The sequence below is a fragment of the Taudactylus pleione genome, unplaced genomic scaffold, assembly GCF_031769625.1.
Source record: "Taudactylus pleione unplaced genomic scaffold, aTauple2 ptg000004l, whole genome shotgun sequence".
NCBI lineage: Eukaryota > Metazoa > Chordata > Amphibia > Anura > Myobatrachidae > Taudactylus > Taudactylus pleione.
In genome coordinates, this window is record NW_028284407.1 from 6,232,013 (window position 1) to 6,255,530 (window position 23,518).

Here is a 23,518-nt window from a genome sequence, read left to right on the forward strand (position 1 = left end):
CCATCAGAGAAACAACCGAGGAAATCTATTTAAGAAGCGTCGTGGGGTTACATGAACCTCTGCAATCCTCTTGTAGACAAAAAATTTCAATTTAAAAAAACTAAATAAAAAGTCATAGATGGCTAGTCCTTTTTTATTTCTTTTTTTTTTTCTTTGACTAAAAGGAAACTGGAAGCCCATGTCCGGGCAAAGCCAGGTCATATAAGCGCAGAAGTGGGAAAATCCACCTGCCAGCCGGTATTATGGGGAACTTGGCTGCCCAGGCGATATTTCATTATTAAATTGCGCCAATCCAAGATTCCATTTACTGTCGGTAAGTGCCGACAGAAAATCTTTGTGACTGCAGCATCTTGATAAATAATATACCCCCTATGTTTCTAACTTGCCACCTAGAGGATTAACTTTAGTTAAAAGTAAGATTTTCATGTTTTTTTTTTCCAACTGGTTAAATACAGATAAGGGTTTGCAAAAGGTTTACGAGCTGCACATTTTCAATACTCGCCATCATCTTGTGCAGCTCTCTATAATATTAATGCAGTTAGGTCAATCTTCCTGAGCCAATTAAGAATAAGGATTATATGTTAAAGATCTAACATTCTAGGTATTGATTGGCTGTAAAAATATAATACGTTCTTACCATTGACATGCACTGTGGTCCACAATCAATGCAAGAAGTGGTACCTGAGGAGACCCTATATAATACATTTACTTAATGGTATTTCTCTCCCTTGAAGTATTTCTTAAAAGCAGCATTTATGTTTTGAGTTATATGGTCCCACTGAGCATGTTTCAATAAAAAGGGTGAACGGCAGCATTTAAAACAGCAGTCAAAAGGTATTTCCATCACTGTCACCATTATAATATCTCCAAAGTACAGGCCCAGGCAAAGCAATGAAAACGGCTTGTATCCGTTCAGTCTGGTGCTGGGAGAGACAGATTAATAGCCAGGTATTCCATCTGTTACCAGGCAGTTTTACGCTTGTGAAACCTTATCGGCATGTTCTCTTACACAAGTGTCTGGCAGGAGCCACGCAGGGCGGTTACCACTCACCACTTGTTTTTCTTGCGGATGTAGTCTTTTTCGGAGAGGTTGATTAGATAGATCATGGGCTTGGAGGTCAGAAATAAGTATTTATTTAGCACGTCAATCTAGAAGAAAAAAAAACAAAACCTGTATACGTTAAAATGACAGATGGCAACAAACGCAGGTCCATATGGCGCTATTTCTCAACGAGATTTCACAATGCGCTGTAAGCCCGCTTTGCGGAGAACGGAAATTTAGGTTTTACCCCAAAATTGGCAAAAACAAAATTAAATGAATATATATATATATATATATATATATATATATATATATATAATTTGATTGTTTTGACAAGTGTGGGCATAGACACTGAAAAACAAAATATACATCACAAGTAGATATTTAATAAAAACTTTTAAATTATACACTGCAAGGCAAAAAAATTAATTAAAAAAACATTATTTCTGATTGGTTGCTAATGGGTAAATGCAAACTCGCCCTGTAAGTAAACCACAACAAAATACTTTCTCAGGACGCAATCCCGGCGCACACAATGCCAGCGGTTGGAATCCTAGCTTTGGTATCATAACGGTTGAAATCCCGACGCCTGCAGGTACTTTAACCCTTCCCCTAACCCTACCCAAAACCCACCTTTCCCGCACCCTTACCCTAACCTTCCCCTCCAGCAGTCTATCCCTAACCCTCCCCCCGCAAGCAAAGCCTCCCCTCCCACAGCCTAACCCTAATCCTCCGCCCAGTGCCTAATCCTAGCCGCTAACCCTAATACTTACCAGGATTCTCGAGCCGGGATTCTGACCCGTCGGGATTGTAAACTCCGGAATGCCAACTACATCCCCGACCGGATGGCAGTGGCAGAATACTAGGTTGGCATCACTGATCATCAAAAAAATATTTGTCAAAATATGGGACTGCTTTACAAGAAAAAATATGAGATATGGTAAGAACTTACCCTTGTTATCTCTATTTCTACGAAGTCCATAGGGTTCCACAGGATACCTTGGGTATAGGTGTGACGTCAGTCGCAGGGCACCAAAGAGTTAAGCTTTCAGCCTCCCAGGATGCACTAGGTCCCCCTCCTATACCCCGCCCCCGGGCCAAGGCACCTCAGTTAGTTACCAAGCCATAGGCCGGAGGAGGAGAAGGAAGAGAGAGAACAAAGATCTGGACACATACAAGAATCACATTCTCACCAGAGGGAGACGGAAAACCGGTGACCAGAGCAAAACCCATCTGCAGCACAGGTGCGACAGGGCGGGAGTCCTGTGGAACCCTATGGACTTCGTAGAAATAGAGATAACAAGGGTAAGTTCTTACCATATCTCATATTTTCTACTTCAGGGTCCATAGGGTATCCACAGGATACCTTGGGGATGTCCCAAAGCAGTATCCTTTAAGGGTGGGGACGCTCCTGTGCAGAAAGGAGAATCCGCCGCCCGAAGGAAGCATCCTGAGAGGCGAAGGTGTCAAACCTGTAATACCTCACGAAGGTATGGACAGAGGACCACGTAGCAGCCTTGCAGATCTGAACTGCCGAGGCACCACGTCGAGCTGCCCACGAAGGACCCACAGACCTAGTGGAATGAGCCTTCAGAGAAGGAGGGACCGGTAAGCCTTCATGAAGATAAGCTTCAGAAATAGCCATACGGATCCAGGCTGCCAAAGTTTGCTTTGAAGCAGGCCAACCCTTTTTACGGAAGCCATAGAGGACAAACAAAGCGTCCGACTTCCTAAACGAAGAAGTGCGGTCAACATAAGTCCTTAAGGCCCGCACAACATCCAAAGAGGCCTCACCCACGGAAAGACCCGGTGAGTTAAAGGCCGGAACAACTATTTCCTCGTTAACATGAAACTGGGAAACAACTTTGGGAAGAAACTCGGGCCGAGTGCGGAGCACTGCCCTGTTCCCATAAAAAACCAAGAAAGGGGGTCTACAAGAAAGAGCCCCTAACTCAGAAACACGTCTGGCCGAAGCAATGGCCAGAAGGAAAACAGTCTTAGCTGTTAGCCATTTAAGATCCACTGAGCCCAGTGGTTCAAACGGCGGTCCTTGGAGAGCCCTCAGGACCACAGCCAAATCCCAAGGCGCCACAGGTGGAACAAAGGGCGGCTGAATGCGGAGAACACCCTGCATAAAGGTGCGCACATCCGGGATTGTAGCAATCCTACGGTGAAACCAGACAGATAGGGCCGAAACCTGTACCTTCAAAGAAGCAAGGCGAAGCCCATGATCTAGTCCCGCTTGCAGGAAGGCGAGAATCCGAGACAGACGAAACTCCCGCGGTGCATAACCTCTCGGTCGACACCACTGGAAGAACGTATGCCACACGCGATGGTATATCCTCGCGGAAGACGGTTTCCGAGCTCGTAACATGGTACGCACCACAGAGCTGGAAAACCCCCGGGACCTCAGCATGGCCGTCTCAACAGCCACGCCGTCAAAGACAGCCGAGTCAGGTCCGGGTGAAGGCAAGGACCCTGAGACAGAAGGTCCGGTCGTAGCGGCAACCGCAGAGGACTGTCCACGGACAGACCCTGAAGGTCTGAGAACCAGTGCCGTCTGGGCCACGCGGGAGCTATCAACAGGAGCGTCCCTCCTTCCTGTTTGAATTTCCGGATTACCCGTGGAAGAAGGGAGACCGGAGGGAACAGGTATGCGAACCGGAACGTCCACCGGACGGACAGAGCATCCACCAGAGACGCCCCTTCGTCTCTTGTGCGAGACCCGTACACCGGCAACTTGTTGTTGTGCCGGGACGCCATGAGGTCGATTTCTGGAAGACCCCACCTGTCCACCAGTAGTTGAAAAACGTCCGGGTGCAGGGACCATTCCCCCGGATGAACGTCCTGGCGACTTAGAAAGTCCGCCTCCCAATTTAGCACTCCCGGGATGAAGACCGCTGATATGGCCGGAAGATTGCGCTCCGCCCAAACCAGGATCCGAGAGACCTCTACGAGAGCCGCCCGACTGCGAGTTCCTCCTTGCCTGTTTATGTAGGCCACGGTGGTAGCGTTGTCCGACTGGACCTGCACCGGGCGACCCTGGAGAAACCGCTGTGCCTGCTGGAGAGCATTGAAGACCGCACGGAGTTCCAAGATATTTATTGGAAGCTCCGCTTCTGTCGGCGTCCACCTGCCCTGGAACAAGTGTGGACCCGAAACTGCTCCCCAGCCCCGAAGACTGGCGTCCGTTGTCAACAGGACCCAATTTGGAACCCAGAACGGACGTCCCTTGTTGAGGTGGGTCGTCTGTAACCACCACGCAAGGGACAGGCGAACCTCCTGGGTGAGCACAATCGTCTGGGACTTCGGAGACTGAGGCAGCCCGTTCCACTTGGACAGGATCAGGTGCTGCAGAGGTCTGGAGTGAAACTGGGCGTATTCCACCATGTCGAACACCGACACCATGGAGCCCAGTAACCTCATCGCCGAGTGTAAGGACACCTGGCGGCTGTGCAGGCAACTGCGCACCCTTGACTGTAAAGCAGAGATCTTGTCCTCCGTCACGAAGATCCTTTGCTGTCCCGAGTCCAATAAGGCTCCAAGATGCAGAATCCTCCGAGACGGGATTAGAGTGGACTTCTGCCAGTTGATTAGCCAGCCGTGCCGTTGCAGCAGTGCAATGGTCAGGTCCAAGTGGCGTAACAGAAGCTCTGGAGATCCCGCCACCAATAACAGGTCGTCCAAATACGGCAACATGCGGACTCCCTGCAGTCGCAGAGAAGCCGCCATGACCGCCATCACCTTGGTGAAAACACGTGGTGCGGTTGCCAGGCCAAAAGGTAACGCCCGAAACTGGAAGTGGTCGCTGCGGATTGCAAACCTGAGGAACTGTTGATGGCGCAAAAGAATAGGGACATGCAGGTAAGCGTCCTGTATGTCCAATGACACCAAGTAGTCCCCAGGTTCCAGCACCAGAATGATGGGCCGTAGGGTCTCCATCCGAAACTTCGGGACCCGCAAAGACTTGTTGAGTGCTTTGAGGTTGAGAATCGGACGATATAACCCATTGGGTTTCTGTACCAAAAATAGATTTGAATAGAAACCCTGGCCCCTCTGGGAGAATGGAACAGCCACTATAACTCCAGCCTGGAGCATAGTGTGCAATACCTTCCGCAGCTCCGTAGCCTTGTTCCGGTCTGATGGGAGACCCGTGGTGAAGAAGCGAGCCGGGGGTCTGTGCCGGAAGGAGAGGGCGTATCCGTGGGAAACCACCTCCAGAACCCAAGTGTCTGTCGTAGTGGTCGACCAACACTGGGCGAACTGTAGCAGGCGGCCTCCCACCCTGGGATCCCCCAAAGGGAGGCCCGGACCGTCAGGCCGCAGGCTTGTCATCTGGCTTGGGGGCCGGACGTCTGGTACTCCATGCCTGCTTCCGGGGCTTGACCGATTTCTTAGGGCCAGCCTGTCGAGGAAACGACTGTGGTTTGGGCCTGCCCTGGGCCCTACATGACCGAAAGGACGATGGTCCCGAACCAGAAGGAGCAGCGGCCGACGGGAGACAAGCAGATTTGGCTGCCGCCAGCGTGGCCACAATCTTATCCAGATCCGGACCGAAGAGAACTTCTCCGGTAAACGGCAACGCTTCCAGACCTTTCTTGGAATCTGCGTCCGCCTTCCAGGATCGCAGCCACAAGGTGCGACGAGCAGCTACCGCTGCTGAAGAAATTCTAGACACCAGAGTACTAATGTCTAGAGCCGCCTCGTTGATGTAGGTGGCCGAATCACGGAGATTGCCAATCAACTCCGCCTGTTCGGCCGGACAGTCGGATTCAAAAGAAGCCTCTAATGAATCCGCCCAGCGCTCCATCGCTCTGGCAACCCAGCAAATGGCCATAGCCGGCCGTCCTGCCCCCCCTGCAGGGAATAAGCGGACTTCAGGCAGATTTCTCCCTTGCGGTCCGTAGCATCCTTAAGGGAGGACATGGATGGCATCGGCAATGTGGCACTACGGACAAGACGGGTCACGTGAGAATCCACCTGTGGAGGGGATTCCCACTTAGCAAAATAAATTATCCGCGAACGGATAAGCCACCGCCAGGCGTCTCTGCGGCTGGTATCTTTTGCCAGGTTGTTTCCACGCCTCCTCTAAATGGTCCACCAACTGACCCGAAAGAGGAAAGACTGTGGCATCGTCCTTCACATCTTTGAAAAAGGCATACTTAGATTTAGCCGCTGGGGGAACTTCGTCCTCAATCACCAAGGCTGTGCGGACCGCCCGAATAAGTCCAGGAATATATACTTTGGACTTAGCATCAGCGTCCTTAGTATGGAGAGGTTCCTGATCGTAAGGATCCAGATTCTCCCCATCATCAGACGTCCCTTCGTCATCCTCATAAGGAGCGGACAGAGACGCCACCGGCCTTTTATGAGGCCGCATCACAGACTCCCCTTGCAACACATCCGACAAGTGCTGTACAGAACTCGTCAGGGAGTTAACCCACGCTGGCTCCTGAGAACCCGGGAGCGGGGAAATAGGGAGACTGTGGGGTACCACCAATTGTCGTGGGAACCCCTGCATGGGTGACGACACCACAGACTGCTGGGACAAACCCATCGGAGTGAACGCGGGCTGCGGAGCTAACTGGCCCACTAAAGCTGTTAACGCCTGAGCGAAACAAGCCCAGGGCGGCTCCTGTACCGGTGCTGTAACCGTAATAGGCCGCGCCATGGACAAACACTGCCGGCAAAGGCCCTCCGCGCTACCCTCCCCCTCCGCTAACGGTACTTTGCACGTGGTACACTGTAGCCGGAGGGGAAAATCACTTTCAGACATGATGGCACCACGTATGTGACCTCTCTCACCAATTAAGTATTAAATAGGCGAGAGACCACCCTGCAGCACCGCACCGCAAGGGCTTTAGCAGAAAGAACAGGGACAGTATAAAGCTGACAGTTTAGAGAAGAAAAGTTACAGGCAGCGCTAGCACAGTCACATACAATGCAGAGAAATAACAATTCCTGCACTAACAGCGCTGATCACTCAACTACACAGACACAGGGCCTGGTAGGACACAGCGCTGCATACACAGACCTGAGCCACAGCGGAGGAGAGGTATGCGGGGGGACACAGACCACGATGCTTCCTTCCAGACTTCCAGCAGCGTTCACCATGCGTTGCAGAGAAGATGGCCGCCGAGGAGCAGAGAGGGGGGGAGGAGCGCTGACACAGGACCAGTCAGCACAGTGCAGAGAGGGCTGTGTGCAGCGGGGGAGGCGCCGGCTGTGAGACAGGGAAGGCGCGCTCCCCTGGCATGCATTTAACCCCTGGGACGCCGCAGCGCTACCACTCTGCTGCGGTCCGCTGTCCCAGGGGGTAGTGGAAGCGCAGGTTGGTCGCCTGGCTCCACGCTGCAGCCAGTCCCCAGGGAGCCCCCTGCCTGGGGACTTAGGACCATGTGATCAGCGGGGACCCACCGCGGGACCCCGCTGCTTACCTCTGTCCCCCTTGAATCCGGCCATGGTCCGGAGCATCTGGGGTCACCGCTAGCTGTGACCCCAGACGCCCACCAGCATCCCCGGATCAGTACCGGCGTTCTGGTACCGGCGGGGTGTAGGGAAGACAGCATGGACGTCAGGACTGACTGTCCATGCTGTTCATCCAGATGTGCAGCCACAGCTGCATGAAGAAAAAGCTTCAGGGGCTCTTCTAGCCCCCACTCCAACAGGTGCACCCGACTCCGGCCGGGCACCAAACTAAACTGAGGTGCCTTGGCCCGGGGGCGGGGTATAGGAGGGGGACCTAGTGCATCCTGGGAGGCTGAAAGCTTAACTCTTTGGTGCCCTGCGACTGACGTCACACCTATACCCAAGGTATCCTGTGGATACCCTATGGACCCTGAAGTAGAAATAATTAGTATTATACTCTTCTCCCTAAAAGTCACTGAACCCAAAATACAAGTTGGCTTTTGCACAGTGGCAAATTTTACCTGTAGAGGTGTCCTCATACGATTAGCGTCTATATGACATACGTCGCAAAATGCCCAGTGTGACTGAGATGATCCGAGCGGAGCAGCGTACCGTATATTTCTTTACATTTTGCATATTATACTCATCGTGGAATCAGCTCAAAGTCGCACACATTGTCTTAGAGGCGCTAGGCTACGAACGGAACTTGGCGTGAGGAAAGCTGCGGCTATTCGCGTTGGACCTCTTTTTACACAGATTTAGTCGCACACAGATGTACATCGGTTGCAAATCTCAGTGGTCTGTGTACACTAACAATACAGCTTTGTCACGTCCACTGGTTTCATTTGTGGGTATAGGACGCACATTTTGAGCAAAAAGCCGCTTGGCGATGCCGAGTCTCCCTGGACCTGGTGCGCCAAGGGAAGATCTTTGACATCTGTAGGGGCTGCATCCCTAATTAAAATCGACCGCCCCCAGGCGAGGCCCCAGTACGTACACCGGCAGTGTCTGGCTTTCTTCTGTAATCACATGCTGGACTGTCAGTCCCTGGGGGAGGTGTTTTCTCTCCCTGGGACTACAGAACAGAGACTGCAATTAGCAGAAAACGCTTCCAATGTGAAGCTACTTACATTTTTATTTGGACCGGCCTTACATGCTTCAATAAACTTAGCAGACTTCGCGGCTGATTCCATTACCGGCGATGCTGGTAATGTACCGTCAGAACGTCGTGGGGACCTTGGTATAATGGCGACATATCATAGGCACAACATTGCTTATGATTAACGCTGCTCTCCCATAACCACCTGTGATGTGCACTGCTGCAGCACATTGCTGAGAATTTCATTGCTCGCTTACTGCGAGAAGTCCTACTGAATAACAGACATTTTAAGCTACTTTAAAAAATATAATAACATGAATATTAAACAATGTTTCACACACAAATGGACAGCACCTGTAAATATGCCAAATATCTCAAGTTCTCTCAAAAACTTTAACAAACTTAGCATGTGTAACAGCGCATATTTTAAAGGGATGCAGTCAGGAAGTCGATGGTCGAAATGCCGAACGCCGGCTTCCCGACTGCGCAATCCCGACAGGGGACTAATGATAGGCGTCGAAATCCCTACGCCTATCATTATCCCTACGCCGGGAGCCTGACCGCCCGGCTTACCTTTGTTCGGTATACCGGGCGGCGGGCGCTAGGGTTAGGTTAAAGGCTCCCGGGGGGGACTTACTGTTAGGTACCCCCCCTGGGAGGGTTAGGGTCAGGCAAGGGGAAGGGGGGTTAGGGACCCCCCGGGGGCAGGTGAGGGTCAGGCACACCCCGGGAGGGTTAGGATTAGGCTGCGGGAACAGGGAGGGGGGGGGGTTAGGTTTAGTAACTTACGGGGGGAGGTTAGGCACCCCTAAGGGAGGGTTAGGGGGGAGATAGGGTTAGTGTTACTTACCTTAATCCCCTGTCGGGATCTTCACTGCTGCCCGTCTTTCGGCGTCGAGATTTGAACTGCTGGACATAGGTCCGGTGGTATTTCATACCTATCCCTATTTTAAATAGTGCAATGTGTGCTTTAGTGGTCCAATAACACTGACATACTGCTCCAAAACGCCATTTAAATTCTGAAATTCTGTCCCAACCACCCACCAGCATACACATCAATGTTTTATACAGCACCCAAATGCCGGTGTAATCAGCTGTATATAGCGTCCGGTGAACACAGCCGGACAGAAGTGAACAGATAACATTACCCATTGCCGTTTGTAACTGGCTGACAGACCAGTGTTGTTTGCTCTTTTTCATGTGCAAAAATAACTGTGATTATAGAGAATATGGATTTACCTCTGTTCAAGCTGCATTCACCGTGCACAGATCACTGAACAAAGTACTGGCCTTTAGCATTCATTAATATTGAGCTTTTCATTTAGGTTTCATGTGTTTTGTGCATGAAAATCTGATTAAAAGCTAAATAATTGTACTGTGGTGCATATTTGGTGCAATTCTAAATACAAAAACTGAAAAAAACCAGCAAATTCTGTTCATGAAAAATAAAACCACCTCCAACCCAAACTTCCCTTAACACCACAACACGGCTTCCAGTTCAGTATTGCTGACGGAATGAAAAAAGATATTAGGGCAATTAAATGTGTGTGCAATATAATGAATAAACTGATCAACGCCAGTAGCGAAGCTATACTGGGGTGTGAAAATTCCCTATACACGAAAAAGTTCTGAAAAAAGGGGTTTAAATTACAGCTCTTGGTAGGAAGATGAAGGAATAATCCAATGAAAGTAATCCGTCCAGTATGCGTAGTTGAAAAATATATTTAATATACTAGAAACAAATATATTAACAAACACCCTGGTGTGAAAGTAATAATGGGATTTAAAAAAAATTAAATAAAAAAAATGATCAATAAAAACACACAGCAATATTAAGCATACCGTGAAGCTGGTAATAATAGAAATAATGGTGGAATAATGTCCCAAATCTACTATAATATCAAGTAAACCTTGGATATTGTATAGCTGACAATGTCTCAATGACATGAGACATACTAATAAATATTAACCAAACACAGTGAATTGTATGAGTTGTAAATGTATGTAAATATGGTAATGTATATATGAATATTTATATTTCAGTGGAAATCCATAATAAGTATATGCTAATTACCATACTGCAGTACATCAACAATGTCGAGCTTCATATCCAGTTATGTCCAGTATCCCAACACACAATACCAACGGCAGAATCCCGACACTTATCGGAATACCGGCGCCGGCAACCTGAACGCCGGAATCTCGAGGTAAGTAGCGTGTTGGGGGGTGGGTTAGGCACTAGGGGGAGGCTAGGCACTAAGGAGGGAGGTTTAGGGTGTGGGGAGTGGGAGGATAGATTTTGGTACTAGTGGGGCGGTTAGGTTTAGGCAACGGTAAGCGAGGGTTAGAGGTAGGATACTTACCTAGAGCAGTCGGGATGGTAACTAAGGCAGGGTACACACCTAAACGACCGGCAATCGTGCCGATGTTAAGGGCGATTTGCCTTCACCCTGGACATCGAATGATTGCCGGTACACACTTGAAAGATTTAATGAAAGACGGAACAATCACTGTTCCGTCCTTCATTCACTTGTACAGGCTCACGTGCGATACTGTGTGATTGACTGTGCAGCACAGGCAATCGCACGATATCGCATGCGACCGCGGCTACGCGCAAATTGGGCATACACACTGCACCATATGCCCGATTTGTCGTTCTGATTTTGCTAAATCGTCCAAATCGGCCCGATATCGTACAGGTGTGTATGCACCCTTACTCGGGATGTCGGCATCGGGATTCTGACCGCTGGGATTCCGAACGCCGGCATCCCGTACCTAATCCTTTAAATGGTGTGTTTTTTTTTTGCACAATAGTGGTGCTTTTACTAATTATGACATTTGAACATTGCACACTGATGTCTGGGGGGAGCGCGGGGGGGTCAAGATATGTACACCTGATCAAACACGCACTAATAATAAAGTGTGTTCACTTGGTAAAATTCTCTGTATGAAAAGCCAGCAAGCACCTCATACCCATCACCCCGTTGGAAAATATCTTTGTAAGAAAGTCTCGCCATTTGTAAATTACAAAGATTTTAGACGCATCCGACGCGTTGCATGGTCGCATGCATGAGTACGGTCCAATCGGTTTTGCCCTTGTGAGGTCAATAGCTGAGAGCAAACTATTTATTCAAAGTGCCGGGATGAGCCAGGTGGTCACGGGAGATGTGGCCCAGCAACAACAGGCGTAATAACCTCATTGTAACGGACACAACATTAATAATAATACAGCATCAATGAAATGGTAAACAAATCAGAAACAGTACCTCCTTGTCATTCCAGTCATGGTAATAACGGACATGATTCTTTTCATCTAATACCCAGGTCTTCACTTTGCACATTATGTCCTAAGGAAAACGAAATACAGAAAATCAAAAATCAGAAAACAGAAACTTAACATGATACTATGGGCTGAATTCAATTAGCCCCGTTAACTTCATGGGGTGAAAACGGGTGGTAGCCTCTGGCTTTAAGCCTGGGCTATTCAACTCCAGACCCATTTTCACCTGAGACCCTTTTTTAACGCCTGTTAAATTAACGTGTTAACGGGTGTTAACACACAGAGGGCCTGATTCAGACCCGCTCGCAAGCGAGTCGATGTTGCCCAAGTACGCATGCGCACGACGGAGCCGGCTCAGTCGTGCACATGCGCGAGACCTGAATAACGACGGCCAAGCCGTCGTTATGGGTCTCGCACCAAAGGGGGCGTGCTGTCGATGGTGTTTGACAGCACACCCCCTTTGGTGGGCGTGTCAGGGGCGAGGCTGCCCAGACAGAGGCGTTCCCATGGGAACGCCTACCGTCTGGGACCGGCCCCACTGACATCACTAGTAATGTCGGTGGGAGTGCTTTTGGCTCTGATAGAGCCAAAAGCACTCCAGGGCTTGCGGCAGACGAGACCCTACCTTAGGGTCTCGTCGCAAGCCCGATGGTCGCGATGGTCTTGACCATCGCGACCATCATTTTGGCCGCTCGCTATAGCTGTGGGTGGTCACCCACAGCTATGCGAGCGGCCAGGAGGCCGCTCCAAAAAGTAAGAGGGACGGCCCTGATTCAGAGTGAGCGCTCTGTCAGAGTGTCCGGCTCTGAATCAGGGCCAGAATCCGCAATAATTTCATGGACTTACGCATTAAGCGTCTCTTCACCCGTTAACATGCTACTTATCAGGGATTTCATTTCCAAAAACAAAAATACCCGTCTAGTGCAGCCTGTGGGCTACCTTTGGGGCTAATTGAATAGCCCAGGGGGATCAATTAGAAGCCAGTAAGTTACAGCGGCTAACTAAATTCCCCCCTAAGCCTATGCATACAATTATTTTTAGTTAATGTTTAACCTAGCCATAAAATCATCAGGCCTTGGTAAGATACCAGCAGACTATATTATAATATATAGCAATAGCATTAGGGAGAGATTCAATTAAGAGCAAGTTTCCATTATAACCTTCCACACTGCAGGTAATTACTATCATTTCTGGTTGTAGATCTAAGGGGTGCGAGCAAACACCAGAGATGTTATATAACCAGCATTATAGCGACACACAAGGCTCCGCCAGAACCTCGAGGATAATTGACCAGGCTTGACACTTATAGCATCCCGGAAAAGTACTACTGTTTAAAACTGGTTACGTTTGTATATGTGTAGCAACATACACCAATAGAGAATAATGCAGGCCTGGACAAAAAGTAATTAAAAGTTGGGAGCCAGAATCAAAAGTTAGAAGCCAAACTAAACAATTGGAGACGTCAGGCAATGCGGTTCCTGAGATGAAAGCTGCACAACAGTAAACAGTTCCCTCTCGGTCATGCCGCTCATCTTTGGTGGGACGTCTCTGTCAGCAGCAATAATAGTTTGAATTAAGGTTGCGCTGTCCACCCATGGCAGTAATTACAGCAGCTAGTAAGTTGGAAAGGTATTACAAAATTCTAAAGAATAAGTAATTGCCTTCTGATAACAAACTGTGCAATTCAATTATACACACACTCCTTCTCATTGCAGAAACTTTCTGGGAGGTGAATATTTCCATTCTGCAATATCAGTAATCTAGTCATCCAATGGGCAGCCAGGAGACATTATTGGGGAAAAACACTGCCCGCAAGGCTGCGGCAAGCAATGTGCCATTAACTGAAGGCCGAAGTCACAAGAGCACCCACATGTCTGGTCCTATAAACTGAAGACCAAAGTTTCAAGTGCACCCACAAAGTCTGGTCCTATAAACTGAAGACCAAACTTTCAAGTGCACCCACAAAGTCTGGTCCTATAAACTGAAGACCAAAGTTCCAAGTGCACCCAAAAAGTCTGGTCCTATAAACTGAAGGCTAAAGTCACAAGTGCACCCACAATGCCTGGTCCTCTAAACTGAAGTCACAAGTGCACCCACATTTATTATACATCAAAAATGTGTCATTTAAAACTGGTCAAAAACTTGTATAATAGTTGATAATATTCAGAGGGAAAACGGTGAAGTCCATAAGAGCTGAAAGCAGGGTTTCTAAAGAGTAAGCTCTCTAATGTGACAGGAACTCAGTTCTGTTAGGGATGTGCTCCAAAGCACGGTCCCCTAGTACTTTGTATATTATGCAGGACTCACTGAGTACTCCCCGCTCTCCTGAGCTAGCACTCCTTGGCCCCTCGTAGCACTCCTAGTCGTAGATACAAACCAGAGCAGATGTGCTATGTGTTTATGCCGTGCATGTACCATCTTATATGTTCCTAATGCATGTATTTTATACCTTCATGTGTATACTGAATACCCTGTGTACCTACAAAAACCCACATTACTGGTCTATTCCTGTGTGGACTAGCATCCATCTCCAACCACATAATGCTACCCTCAATAAGTTATTCCTATAAAATATGCACCAGTAAACAAACTACAGAAGATAATGTTTCATTTGCTGAAAAGACATGGGAGCACACAGGTCCTGTGTAACATCAAACAAGGTCCCAAGAAACACCCAAAGGATGAAAGGTTAGTCTACAGTTCTCCTCCAGAGTGTTGCATCGCTGCCATCTATGGTATTATTATTTATATGGAGCCACAAAGGTTCCGCAGCGCCTTACACAGTACATAAATGAGCACTAAAGAAAAACGGTTAATAGTAATACAAAACAATGCAGGACAAGGACATGGTTTATAAACATTGCTGCATAACACATGCAGCAGGGCCTCAGCAACCAACTGTTAGGTGCCAACTGGGGAGTTAGGAGTAAAAGATACGAGTGGGGGGGGGGGGAAGCACGTGAGGAACGAGGGCCCTGCTCGTGAGAGCCTACATTCTAAAGGGGAGGGGCAGACAGACAGGGGTGACACAGATGGGGTAGATAGTGAGGAAGGAGCATGGAGCAGTGGGTTAGGATATGTGCTGTGGAATGTCTATGTTTAAGATGACCTGTTACCATATGTCAAACTTAAATTCTTCATACATCCATCTCTATGACAGAAAATAGATTTTGTTTGTGTGTTATTTACTTATGGTAGATACAGTGAAAGCAGCCAAAGAAATAGTGAACTGACTCTAATGTGCACATATTCTTAAACAACCCCTGTACGAAATAACTTCACCCATTTCCAAATATGGGATGTAGTCAGCATCCGACAGTCAGGATGCAGATGGTCACAATAACAACAACGGCATCCCGACTGTCACAATCGCGTCACGTTAGTATTAGGGTTAGGGGGAGGGTTAGGGTTAGACACTAGGAGGCGAGTTAGGGTAGGCTGCGGGAGAGGAGGGTTAGGGATAGACTGTGGGACGGGATGGTTAGGGGGAAGGTTAGGGTAAGGGTTATAATACTTACAGAAATCTGTTGGTATTCGGCCCGTCAGAATCCCGTACCCAAACATAACACTTTGCTGGATATAATTCCAAACCCAAAGGCACCCAGCAATAATGCCTGTACTATATGGCCCCACAATTCCCAATACTATTTGGTGGATCTACCTCCCCAGAGGCCCTCATCAATAATCCCACTACTAAATACCCTCCTTTCCAATAACAGCTAGACGAAGGTCTCAGGGAGCAGAACCCCACCAGAGTACTATTATTGTGAAGGGAGGAGATTTAGTACAGTGGTTATTTAAAGTGGGAACCTCATTTAAGGAGCTATTTGATCTTCACTGCTAATCACATAAACAACAATGCTGTTTTTGCAAGAGTGAAGACATCTAAATCATATCACAGGTGAATGAATAAAGAGGAGACAAGGGACAGTTCCAATACTACAATAACGGTTTTAGGCTGAACCAGGGTTTGGTCGCTCAGGATACCTTACTGTTAGAAATAAATCTTTTTGAATTCTCAAATGTATTAGTATTGAAGACATAAGAAAAACCAGATGTATAAACCACATACAGGGAGATCCAGGAGGTGAGTACATCTAACTGCAATGTAACGGTGTGCTGGGCATATATGCTAGAGTAGGGACCTGCAGAAACAAAGGGGTCCCCTGCCGCTGGGCTGCAGGCTTGTATGCTTTGATCAAATCATGACAAATTCCCCTTAGTTTTATTTGCTGCACATACATAGATTTGCAGTATATTATTGTTAGCACCGATAGCAAAAGTTTTTCTGCTTCACATACAGGGAGATGTTCTAAAGAGGACAAAGGGAGAAGATGCCCATAACAACCAATTAGCTTCTGGTTATCATTTATCTCTTGTACATTCTATAAAATGATAGGTAGAAGCTAATTGGTTGCTATGGGAAACTTCTCTTGTCCTCTTTAGAAGGTTTGATGCATCTCATCCATCGTTCTTTATTAGGCATTTATGAGTCAGAGTATCTATTAATTCTTCAAAAATAAATCTGGTCACACGGTCGACTAACCATGTCGGCATTCAAAATGTTGACATTGACATATCGACATGGTTGGACTGTCTACAGCACCATGTCGACATCCTGAGATTGGCAACATGGTGAACAGTTACCATGTTGGCATATTAAATGTCAACATTTTGAGGATGCCAATGGTAAGGGGCCACCGGGAGGATTAGGGTTAGGCTGCAGGGGAGGGTTAGGCATTAGGGGAAGGGTTCGGGACAGTGGGGAAATACTTACAAAAAACACCTGTCCTTCAGAGATCTGACCCGGAAGTGATAGTCACATGGCTGCTGGGTCCCGAAAGTTGCGCTGAAGCCGCTGGGAGAAGGTAAGAGACCACTAGACCATTTGGGACGGTTGGTCTATAGTTGATCATGTCGACACATCATCCGGGTACACGTGGTGATCGTCGACATGGACAATGCGGACATGCTGCATGTCAACAGTTTGCCCATGCTGACAATCTCACGTCGACATGATCACTGTCGACAATTCATACCACACCCGCTGCCAGTTCTCCTGTCAGAATGGTGAGGTTAGACTATTTGCTATTTTCACCTCAAAACCCAGACAATCCTCTTATAATAATAATAATTTTTATTATTACTAAAGCAACATTTTGATCAGTATTTTTGGGGATGAAAACATTAAGAGATATGGTGCATACACACAACAATTTTTTGAACGATTTGTCGTCATTATCGTTAAGTCGTTCAAAAAATCATTCAGTTTCTGAGTTAGAACGATGAACGAAAATCACAAATGCGTACTCCCGTTTGAAGTTTTCGTTGATCGTCCCTTCTGACTGTCCAACATGACTATTTTCGTTCAGAAAATCGTTCATATTTGACAGAATGAACGATGAACGACGTCCACTCCCTGACCTGATTTTCTATTTCAACTTCATTTTACATCTAACTTCATTCATCGTTCAGGAAATAGTTGAAAAAATCTTTCATTACATATGGAAAAATCATTCACTTTTTCAAGGGAAAATGTGAACGAAAATAGTTATCAAAAATCGTTGTATGCACCTTACGGGTATCCGGGTTAATCAGATTGGAGACTGAATGCTCTAGTCAAAATGGAATATTATAGACTAGGCCTGACCTCTTAAGAAGTAATTATGAAGCCAATTAAACACAGTGCATCTTGCATCCCAATAATGGATGGAGAACTGTTAATATTGCTTTCGCTAGTTTGTAAACAACATATTGATAAGTTGGGAATGGGTCTTTGCAAATGGTTTGAGATGTCACAATATGTCTCCCTTACATGAAAACCTGTATTACAAAAAGGGACATTGAGAAGGGGTCGCGCGTGGAAAAGAGGCACAAAAAAGGTAGGGAAATTTATGAGAAGTATTCTACAGGTAACTGTGTATACAAGTGATGGCAGCCAATCAAATTCTACCATGGAACTCGGAGAATATTTAAAACCCACTCAACATTTTTTAAGAATGTCTTCCCAATCATCTGAATGTTTCTAAAAGGCAACCAGTTTCATTGGATGAACACCGGACCCCACCCCCATGGTAAGTAATCATGTGGGGTTGACCGTGTGGCAATACAAAAATTTTTTTTTTAAAAATCAGCATCGAAATTTAAGTGTACATGGGCACCGCTAGGCTGGAGTAGCTCAGGCGATGAACACTGCAATACTCAAACCTAAATAAAAAAAATAACAGAAATTAGGTTTACCTGTCACACCAGAGCGCTTCAGCTGTCAAAACACCACACTGACGTGTTCAAACAGCTGAAGCCCTTTGCGGTGTTTCTCTTGTGACAGGCTTCCCATTCACCCCTGGAACATATGAATACCGCTCTTTTCGGCTGGAAAACCTGTTCACCGCCAACTGTCAAAACAATAGGACAACCTCTCCTAGGCAACACGATATGCAACAGTATCCTAAACATTGGAACTTAACTGTGATTTGAAATGGCCAAATATAATAAGTTGAAGGCATAGGCAATCTTTAAAAATGTATATAATAACCTCAATGTGCACAGTAAAACCGCTCGTCAAAAGCATTTTTAGATTTATAAAACACACTAGGCCACGTTTTGTAAAACAACGCTGCATAATTGGATGAAGTTGCAAGCCTAAAGGAGCCCTGCGGGCAATAAACTAACACTTATTAATGGTCTGCAAAGAGAATATGCAGATAATGAAGAGAGGCCTTGATTCAGAAGCCAAAGCAACAGATACAGCGATGATTATTGGCAAGGGGAGCTGTGTGAAAAGATGGCTGCTATGCCGAACATCCCTATTTATAACCTAGATGGTAAGTTGCCCTTTTTTTTTTTTTTTGTCAAAAATCGCTTCCCTGCCCCGTTCCGCCACCCTGCCTGCAGAAAGTGAGCCGTGCCAAAACCTCCATTACACAATGGCAAGAGGCTCGCACTACTGACCCCTTACCAGCTGCAGTCAGGCTTGGAACATCTCTCTCTGCAGGAAACCTAAAGGCTTTCTAGTTAGCAGGCTAGTGTGCATTCAGGAGTAGGAACTGCAGGAAAAGCCCAGTGCTCTTTGTTTCTATGGCCTCCCTTTACAAAAAGATTAATCGTCTGTGAAATGGAAACTGCAAACAGCAAGTGACACAAAGTGATCCCTCCGAGCCGTCCCTGATCAGTTTTGCCGTTGTATATCTCAAAGCCGCATGTGGTTAGGTCCTCTCTACAAGCAGGTGTTAATGAAGGAGCCTGCTCCGAGGGGTCAGACCAGACCCTTTAAAAAAAAATAAAAAATAAAAAGACAGCAGATTTAAGGCGTGAGGTGAGATTTTGTTAAGAATAAATTAAATTCTAAAACGTTCTACTACACTAATCAAGGCACTCAAGTCAACAGAGTATATGCAAAGAATTGTCTTTTTTTTTTTTTGCAGATTATTACCAGAGCATTAATCCAAAAAGAATCGTCAAGCAACATTTCCGAAAACTGTAAATAACCAGCGCATTTTATTGAAGAATTTTCCTTTTTCTGTCACATTAATAGAGGGGAGGAGGAGGGGGGAAGACTGAGGAAAGAAGAAAAAAAAAAGTTTCAACAGCATAGCTAATTTGCTGCACCCCAGGAATAGGGGCTCCCCGCAGATTTTAACAAGTAAGGGGGATTGCTAAAACTTTTTAATGAAATTCAACATGTTCTACCTAAAAGAATAATCACCTTTACTCTCGTCACTGCAAAATTTCACTCACAAAAAATGTTTAAGAGTGGCTAATGTAACGCTGTTTCCTACAAGGAGAAGTTCAAAGTGCTATATTACAAATGCATTATGATTAAAAAAGCACTGTGCAGCCTTGCTATTAAATGTTCTTTAAACCCTAAAAGGTTTCCCATAGATCTCCCTTGGCACTGCATATACAACCTTTGACAAGTAATGTAGACCATTTTTATTCATTGCCTAAAATTGTAGGCAATTATGTGCGTCATAGTGGCCACCTGCAAACTCTGAATGCCTACTCTGGTTGTCAGAGCGAGGACGGGGGGAAAAAAAAAATCCTAATGTCGCAGGGGATTAATCTATGGAGAGAGTCCTCCTTAATAGCTTCAGCAGGTGAAATGGCCCAGCTGGTTACTGCGATGAGTGGCCAGGAGCAGCTTATGTACAGACATGCAACAAGATTTTTTTTAATTTTTATACTTATATATATATATATATATATATATATATATATATATTATTATTATTTTTTTAATATATCATATGCACAGAAAGAGTGTTGTGTTCATTCCCTAGTAGAGAACCAGCACTGCAATCACTTTCATATTGGCACAAAACAGGTTAAATTGGCAGCACTTATCTGTAATCTTAATTTTACTTTTCAAAGAAAAAAAAAATGTACCACCAGCTTCATAAGACTACTTACACCCAGTGCGCTCCCCACCCCAAACACGCACTGGAGGCAGCCATTTTGTGGACTGAACCAATACTGAGCATGCAGCCGATCGACAATGTCGAAGTATGAGGTGTTTTGTACATCATGCCCCCCACACCTCATGCCTCAGTGATGTACAATAGGCTGCATTCTGATGATGGCGGTTCTTTTCACAAAATGGCACTCCTTCCATTGTGTGTAAGCAATTATTTGAGAATTATGACAAACGAGAAAGACAAATGTGATAAATTAGTTTTGAATGAATTTTACTGTTTCTCAAAACATTTAATTTCTCCCTTTTATTTAAAGTTGGATCGATGCGTTGGTTTCTAAACAGAAATGTGGGCAAAATTTCAGAGATTCCACACTGGTTAATTTGTCAATGCCAACTTGCGGAAACTTCAGTGAATACTTAACACCGATTGAAGAATCTGGCAACCCTCTACTGGCATATAAAGCAGCAGCCGCCAGCAAAAAAAACCTATATATATATTTTAAAATAAAAATAAAAAAACTGCTTCCTTCCACGGTCAGGATGCCAGCTACGGAATACAGACTGTCACAATCCCGATGGTGAGTGTTAAGATGAGGGGTTAGGGGGAGGGATAGGCTGCGGGGAGGGGGGTGTTAGGGTTAGGCTACGGGAGGGGGGTGTTAGGGTTAGGCTACGGGAGGGGGGTGTTAGGGTTAGGCTACGGGAGGGGGGTGTTAGGGTTAGGCTACGGGAGGGGGGTGTTAGGGTTAGGCTACGGGAGGGGGGTGTTAGGGTTAGGCTACGGGAGGGGGGTGTTAGGGTTAGGCTACGGGAGGGGGGTGTTAGGGTTAGGCTACGGGAGGGGGGTGTTAGGGTTAGGCTACGGGAGGGGGGTGTTAGGGTTAGGCTACGGGAGGGGGGTGTTAGGGTTAGGCTACGGGAGGGGGGTGTTAGGGTTAGGCTACGGGAGGGGGGTGTTAGGGTTAGGCTACGGGAGGGGGGTGTTAGGGTTAGGCTACGGGAGTGGAAAGAAAATGAGAGCACACGGTCTGTCATTTCTTTATACAGGGCACAGTTTTATTAAAAGTGGTGATTGTGCCCACAAATGTGCTTCTCCACCTAATAGTTCACAATAATAGCATAAAAAAAAAAACTATTTGATGACTACTGTACAAAGCTGAGCCCCATCAGCTGATGACCAGTATACAAAGCTGAGCCCCATCAGCTGATGAGCAGTATACACAGCTGAGCCCCGGCAGTTGATGGCCAGTATACACAGCTGGGCTACATCAGCTGATGACCAGTATACAAAGCTGAGCCCCATCAGCTGATGACCTGTATACACAGCTGGGCTACATCAGCTGATGACCATTATACACAGCTGGGCTACATCAGCTGATGGCCAGTATACACAGCTGGGCTACATCAGCTGATGGCCATTATACACAGCTGGGCTACATCAGCTGATGGCCAGTATACACACACCATGAAACAAAGTAGAGACTTTGCCCACAGCAATCAATCAGCTTATAACTGTCATTTGATAGACTCTGGGCCTGATTCAGAAAGGAACGCTGTTGCTAATACGCATGCAATCGGTCGATTGTTGCGTACTGCACATGCATCGCGATACATGAACTAGCCACTGCGATCGGGACAGCGATCGCAGTGACTATGCAGACCCATCACTGATTGATTGACAGGAGGTGCCGTTTGTGGGTGGTAACGGGGGGGGGGGGGGGGGGGAGCGGGGCTCGGGCAAACGCAAGCGTTCCAGTGCATTTCAACTGTGTTGCAGGGTCGTACATAAATTATTCACTGCGATGCCCTACGCAACCTGAGGCCTGATAGCGTGCAATGAAGTCAGCAATTTCCGTGTAAGGTCAGGGTTTGTGCATGAGACTGCGATGGTACTCTATTGTACCGATGTTTTCGCAGTCCTCCTAAACATTACGGATGTGTGCTAAGTAAAGTGGGCGTCCTTATGTAGTGCAGCGGCGGAATAGCGATCACAATGGATTAGCATACTATCGCAGTTGAACTGCGTGCGTAATCGATATTGCATTCGTAGTTGCTTTCCTTGCAGAACCAGGCCCTGTATTAGAAGAGGATTGATTGCTATGGGCAACTTCTCCACTTTTTCAGGCTTTGATACACGTGCCCCTGGGTCACAGGACTGCTATAAAACAGTTCTTTTAAAAACAGATAAGTGCTGTGTGTACTGCACTTAAGTCCTGCAGCCAACTGGAGATAAGTGATATAGAGAGCAATTAGCTTATAGCACAGGCTGGTAACATCACTGTGAGTAATGGCTCCTCCTGTATTCTGCTTTTGTCACACTGGTGGGTTTATCATGGAATATTAAAAGCCAAAAGCATGTCCCGAGTGCTGCTGCCAAACTGGGGTATCATAGCAAGGTTGCAGCTCCCTGGATGATTACTTACCACTTTGGGCTGTCAGATTTACAGCATGTGCAGCTCTCAAAAGATTCCACATGTATCCCTCAAAAGCATCACATGTATCCCTCAAAAGCATCACATGTATCCCTCAAAAGCATCACATGTATCCCTCAAAAGCATTCCTCTAGAGCAGAGTTGTTCCCCCTGTTTGGTCTCTGCTTAGTGATTTCCATTTCACAGAGTGAGAGCTCAGAACATTCACACAATATATAAAACACTAGCTGGGATATCCGGCGTTGCCAGGGTTGAAGACTGGACCCTGAAATACACCTGCAGCTTTTGTTTACATTGTCCTCGTCTATAACTACATTCCATCGGTCCTGAAAAGGACCTCACAGTTTGCTAACATGCATGCAAACAGTGGCGTAACTACAGTGGGTGCAAGGGGTGTGGCTGGCTATGGTGCCCAAGCTGCCTCTGTGGCCCGCTGCTCCCCCTGCACCCCCCAGTCACACACACAAGGTGGGTCAGTTCAGTCAGGGCTGCCGAGGGTGGCAGAGATGATGTTTTGGTGCCAACCACCTGCCCCAGCTGATTACAGGTGGTGCACCGGCAGGCAGACATGGAGAGACAGGGCCACCGGTCGTGAGGCAGTCACAGCTTGCAGACCGGCAGGCAATCTGCAGTGGCGGGTCCTGATTGGCTCTGGGGGAGGCCTTTTGAGATCTTGCTATGTGGCCCCTAAAGTTCTAGTTACATCCTTGCATGCAAACAGGGAGGGCTGACTAATATATATGGTCACTTGAAAAAGGACCAACTCTGGATTTAATATGAACTTGCATGGGTCATAAAGTTTGCTCAGACTGTGAGGTTAAAAGATTTCTTTTGTAGCTTTCAC

The 23,518-nt window shown here is 46.9% G+C and overlaps 1 protein-coding gene across 1 annotated transcript in view; it reads right to left on the minus strand.

The window, feature by feature from the left end:
* The window catches only part of OLA1 (Obg like ATPase 1), a 197,640-nt gene that overhangs the window by 86,623 nt on the left and 87,499 nt on the right, over nt 1–23,518 (minus strand). The window contains exons 6-7 of the mRNA XM_088468462.1: nt 11,816–11,896; nt 1,052–1,149 (exon numbers count right to left, since the gene is read on the minus strand). Of these exons, the coding sequence (XP_088324588.1) occupies nt 1,052–1,149; nt 11,816–11,896 (179 nt within the window). The remainder of the gene's footprint in view (nt 1–1,051; nt 1,150–11,815; nt 11,897–23,518) is intronic.